The sequence below is a fragment of the Myotis brandtii genome, unplaced genomic scaffold (genome assembly GCF_000412655.1).
Source record: "Myotis brandtii unplaced genomic scaffold, ASM41265v1 scaffold1031, whole genome shotgun sequence".
Taxonomy (NCBI): domain Eukaryota; kingdom Metazoa; phylum Chordata; class Mammalia; order Chiroptera; family Vespertilionidae; genus Myotis; species Myotis brandtii.
This window is the reverse complement of record NW_005353465.1, coordinates 103,581-109,195: the sequence shown is the minus strand read 5'-3', so window position 1 is coordinate 109,195 and position 5,615 is coordinate 103,581. Positions and strand designations below refer to the sequence as shown.

The following is a 5,615-nucleotide window of genomic DNA, read 5'->3' as shown; positions in this document are numbered from 1 at the left end:
CTGAAATAAAAAAAAAAAAAAGAATCCTCCTTTATCTTGTTGGCAGAAATTATTAGGGTTGAATTATTTTTTCTTTTTCTTTCTGTTTATAATATCTGACCTCAAGGATCATAAAGATTAATTCATCTTGGTTCTGCAAATTAATTGATGCCAGCCAGGCTGGCCTGGAGTTCAGGAAAGACTGATAAACAGCTTCCAACCTTTAAAGAAAACAAACACCTCCACAAAATGAAACATAAAAGCCTGGTGGTAGAAGGTTTTAGGCAAAGAGAAAACCTGCAGAACCTTCTGAGAACACAGAGTTCACTTCCACAGGGAAATTACATCCACTGGAGACTGCTTTAAGACAAGGCTGCATAAATTAAATATTTTAACACCATATGCTCAGCTTTTGGCAGGGAAGGGAATCTCAATGTTAGGAAATGCCATATCACACCCCAGCTGGCTATTTAGTCATGAAATAAGGAGAAACACACAAATATTTGGTTAAAACACCTTTAATGAAAAGGGAAAGACACTAACATCTCCCTTGTCTGCTCTTCACATTTTTCTATGTTAGGAAGCTCTGGAGCCTACATCTTCAGAGGAGAAACCATCATTCAAGTCAGTCACTAGCAGAACCAACACTTTCTCCTCCTCAGAACTGTTCCAAATGATCCTATGTTAAGAGTAAATACTACATCTCATTATAAGACGGAGAGGCAGGGAGGACACCATCTGGAGCTCAACTCCCAAAGTCTGGGACTCTAAGAACCAGATAGTAGCAAAGACATAAGCCCCAGTCCATGGACAGGCAAAATGGGGAGGAAATGGGCCTTGAGAGAGAAAGATGATGAAAATACAAGGGCCAGGGAATAAAGGAGGGAGTAATCTAAAACTAGAAGCACACTAGTGCTAGGAACTCTCCCATGATCCATGGTGCACTGCTGCACACTAAGTCACTATTAGTCCAAAAGAACATTCATGAGATCCATCCAATCAAGAATTCGAGGTCCACTCCCTTATATCATGTCCCTTTCTTAATCACACAGGTTCCCACTAAAGCCCTGTAGTGAGCAACACTCCTCAACTCCCCATTACTTCTTCAACTATCCTCATCAACAGTGCTTATTAAAGATATGAACTAACTTCACATTTCCTAAAATATTCCAGGGGAGACATCTTGGCAAGAAATTCACTTGTTTCCTAACTTGGAGAGGCAATGATGAAGGAACACAAGAAGCTGGAGATGTCTGGGCATATCGACCTTTGCCTTAATGAGATTATCAAGGAGCTTACTGGCAAGAGTATGCCCTTTATTTCTCCCTACCCTCTAGGGCTGAGCCACAGATACAGATATTGCTGCACCTTCATTGCTAGCACCTTTTGGAGCAGGGGGAAGGAATGCAGTTTGCTACTTCTCTTCTATGATAAGCTGTTCAGGCACTGCCTTGGATGCAGGAGGCTGAAATAAGAAGAGGAGGGCTCTTTTCTCTTTAGCCTCTCTGAATCCTGTTGCTGGAGGCATGTCCCCAGCCACAGCTCTTGGACCAAATAGCACTGGTGGTGCTGAAGTGGTAGTGGTAGTGGAAGTGGATTTGGAACTCCCAGGCTTGGGTGGGCAGGTCACTGGACAGGAAAGCCATGCTCTAGTTCCAGAAAGACAGGAGGCCCACCCTCACCAGCTGGGCAGGAATGTCTTGGGAGAAGAAGCCCTGCAGGTTGACCTGGTCACCAGAGAGGAGTGGCACTGAGCCCTCCAGGGACAGCTACTGGTCCCTTTGGGCTGGGCTGCAATTCCAAATGTGGGTGCTCAGGTGCACCTGCCAAAGGGAAAGGGAGTGGAAGAGAGGGGAGGGGAGAAGGGTCACCCCAGGGAAGCTGGGAAGGGTTTCCCTTGGGAATGTGAAAGCTGTAGAGAATCTATTTCCCTCAGGTACAATGAATGGAGAAGAAAAATTCCTCAGGGGGGTCATCCTCCTGTGAGCATGATTTCCAAGCTCGGGGACTAGAGAAAAACCACTTGGGACATACTATGTAAGAAATTAGAGAAAAAGACAAATGAAGCCTCTTAAATCTCAGAGGTCCTTCTACAGAGCTCTCAGTTTCTGCAAACTAGGTCAAAGGGTAGCAGGTACAAAAAAAAAAAAAGGCTCATGGGATTGTAGGGTCATCTTTTCTGGGGAAGGGGGAGAGCCCTGGGGAAGTGATGGAGGGAGAACAGCCTGGGACCAAGGAAAGAGCAGCAATATTCTGAGGGCCATGAGGGGCAAAGGGCTGTACCTGGTGGTGAGCCAGCAGCATATGCTTCTTGAGGGTAGCCCGCTCGAGAAAGCCCTGCCTGCAGAAAATACAAGTGAGGAGTGGCCCCTCCTTGGGGTGGGTCTTCTGATGCTCCTCCAGGGCTGCCTGAGTGGGAAAGGTCTGGCCACACACCTCACAGGCCTTTCTGCTACTGCTCTCTCCTGGCTCCTTTCTCAGCATTTCCTGCATGCTCAGCTCCTCCACCAACGTGGTGCTACTGCCTTCCCCTTCGAGGGCGAGTGCTGCCTTCGGGCTTGAGCTCCTCTCTGGTTTGCCCGCCTCTTCGGTGACTTCTGCAACCTCACTGCCTCCCTGCTCCCTCGGCTGTGTTTGATCCAGGCTGTCTGATGGTGGTGGCGGTGGCAGCGAAGGAGGTTGAATTGCTTTCTCACTGCTGTCCATCTCCTTCCCAGCTGTGGCTGCTGCCACCACCATCCCCACTTCCTCCTCTGCTCCAGATGCCTCTTCAGAATCACCTCGCACTGATATTGCTTTCTCACCTCCACTCTCTGAGCCTCTTCCTGCCAGAGAATCTTCATCAGTCACATCTTCCTCTTCTTCCTCATCCTCTTCCTCCTCTTCAGACAACTCCTCTTCTGGGGATGGCTGCTGAGATGGTTGCTGGGGGAAGCTCCCTGCCCCAGAGACTGTAGATTGCTCAGAGCCATTCTCTTGGGCAGCTCCCCCACCTTCAGGGAGCGGGTTGCTACCATTGGGGATTTGGCCCCCCAGGTGCATCCGAACATGCTGCTGCAGAGAAACTGCATTGGTGAACTTCTTCTGGCAGATGGGGCAGGAATTCTGGGCCCGAGCAGCTGGACTGGCCTTGTGGCCCACGAAATGTGCACGCAGATTGCCCCGGGTGGAAAAAGCTCTGCCACACACTTTGCATTTGAAGGGCCTCTCACCTCCATGTTGACCATAATGCAGGCGCAGTGCTCGAGGACAGCTCAGCACCCGGAGGCAGATGACGCACTGGTTAGGTCCGGATGAAGCTGAAGATGAAGCTGCAGGGGCAGAGGTGGTGGCGGCTCCTGAGGCGGTAGAGGCCACTGCTACGGCTCCCTGTCGGTCAATCTTTTCTACCAGCTGCTGCAGCTTCGACGTCTCAGAGGGTGAGGCCCCCAAGGGCTCGAGCACATAGGGGAAGGGGAAGCTCCCCGTGGACTTAAAGTGGTTGGTAAGCAGTGCCCAGCTGGGAAGTGAAGTCACCAACTTACTTAGCTGCATGCGAGTTGCTGTGCCACTTTCTGTCACCCCTGCAATGGCGGAGGCCTCAGTCCCTGGAGGAGTATTCTCATCAGCTTTACTCTTTGGCTCTACCGCTTTCATGAGCACAAACTTATTGAAAGCAGGGAGTGCAGGAGCCGCAGCTGTGCCTGCTCCGGTGGAGAGCAGCGTCAGGCTCTCCGTGGCACTGAGTGCTGTGGTAGAGGCCACCAGAGGCTTGCGTTCCACACCTCCACCTGGCATGGCTGCCTCCTCCTCGGCCTTCTCTGGTGGCACAGACATACCGTAGGGCAGGCCGCTGCTGGTGATGACGTAGTCCAGGTGCTCTGGCACTGGGTGAGGGTTCATCTGCACGTGCGGGTACTTCTCACGATGCCGGTGAAAATGCACTTTGAGGTTGCCCCGGGTGGTAAAGCGGTTGCCACAGACATTACACTTATAGGGCCTCTCACCTGTGTGTGAGCGCAGGTGGATCTGCAGGGCACTGTCACTGCCAAATACTTTGGCACAAAAGCGGCATTTGTGCCGTCCACCAGGCTTCTCCAAGGGACCCATCACTTCCCCGTAGCCCAGCTCACCACTTCCGTTCTTTGGCTTCAGGAGCCCTGGGGAGGCGGTGGCCTCCAGGCCTCGGGCTGCCCCAAGACACTGTGCTGCCAGTAATCCCGTGGTGCCTGGGAATGCCAGATGAGGCGAGGCAATCAGCTGATCTGTGCTGCCTGGCAGGGCTGGGGAGGGGGCAGGTGGGGGTTTGTGGCTTCGCCCAACCCCTCCAGCAGAAAAAGGGTGCTGTGACCCCAGCGGATGGTAAAGGTGGAAGAAAGCCTGTTTGGGCGTTTCTGCCCCTGAGGAGGAGGAGGTGGAGGAGGAAGATGCCAGTGTCTTGCTAGTTTGGACAGGCTTGATGGGGCTGAAGAGTGGAAGCAGGGGCTTGGTGGAGGTGGCAGTCCCTGTCCCAGGTAACTCTGAGGGACTGCCAGGGGCGCCCACCGTCTGGCCTAGGGAGCCGAGCAGGAGTACCTGCCTGCAGATCTGCTCGGTCATCTGCATCTGGTGGATCTGGCGCTGCTGCAGCACTCGCAGCTCCTCCAGGATCAGAGGGATATTCAAGTGGCCACTGCCCACGCCTGGGGGCTGCGGTGGGGGCGGTGGAGGCGGAGGAGGCGGCGCAGGGGTGGACTCTGGAGGTAATGGGGTTGCTCCCAGCTTGGGACTGGCCAGGATCAGGCCTCCTCCTCCCCCCGCTGCTGTACCTGTGCCAGCGACTAGGAAATGCCCTGCAGACTCCTCTCCTCTCCGCTCTGCCCCCCAGGTGGGATCGGTGGGCACAGAGGACCCAGGATCCGGGGGGTTGCTGTGCTCCACCTCCATGACCTGGGGACTATTGTGGCCCTCAGGCCGGGGTTCAGAAGAGTTGTTGGGGTTCTCCTGGCCTCCGATGATCACCATTACAGGGGGTTCAGTAGAACATGCATTCTGGTGAGCGAGGAATTCAGTCGGGTTAGTGAATTGTGCGCAGCACTTGGCACAGACTTGGGGGTGGTCCTCCTCGCTAGCATCACCTGGGAAGAAGAGGAGAAAGCGTGGGTGGTGCGGTCGGAATGGCTATCCGGAGGTTCTAATTAACTATGAGCCCAGTAACTGCTGGTTGGGGGAGGGGAGATGAGCTCACCATCAGGCCAGGCAGAAGGCTAGAGCTCAGTCCTGACCCTCCTGGACACGAGAACCCCAGCAGGGGGTGGGGTGGGGGAACACGCAAGCTAGTGCCCTGCTGGGTCGTCCCCCCACCCACCCACCACCAACCCCGGGCCACCAGCGGCCCCATGGAATAGGTGTGGGACACGGACGAGCGTCTATGCAGATAACCGTGCATTTGATCCCGTCCACCGAAAGTCCTCCCCTCCCCCCCGCGTGTCCCCTCCGCCCCCACCCGTGCCCAGTCCGGACCCTACCGCACCTCCGGGCTCCGCCGGCTCCCCGCAGGGCCCCCTGAGAAGGGAGCTTCTCCCGGCTTCGTGCGCCATGGTTGTGGGGGAGGTGGAGGGCTGGGTGGAGTGGGAGACAATGGGGATGGGGATTGGGGGAGGTGGCGGTGGCCACCG

General features: G+C 54.4%; 1 protein-coding gene across 2 annotated transcripts in view; it reads right to left on the bottom strand.

Annotated features, from left to right (window-relative positions):
* Nucleotides 1-2,090: 2,090 nt before the first annotated feature.
* SALL2 (spalt-like transcription factor 2) overlaps nucleotides 2,091-5,615 on the bottom strand; it is a 31,094-nt gene continuing 27,569 nt past the window's right edge. The window contains exons 2-3 of one of the 2 annotated variants that reach the window (XM_014537024.1): nucleotides 5,471-5,615; nucleotides 2,091-5,075 (exon numbers count right to left, since the gene is read on the bottom strand). In XM_014537024.1, the coding sequence (XP_014392510.1) occupies nucleotides 2,134-5,075; nucleotides 5,471-5,537 (3,009 nt within the window). In that variant the 5' untranslated portion in view covers nucleotides 5,538-5,615 and the 3' untranslated portion in view covers nucleotides 2,091-2,133. The remainder of the gene's footprint in view (nucleotides 5,076-5,470) is intronic. The other variant, XM_005856526.2, reaches the window with a different exon arrangement.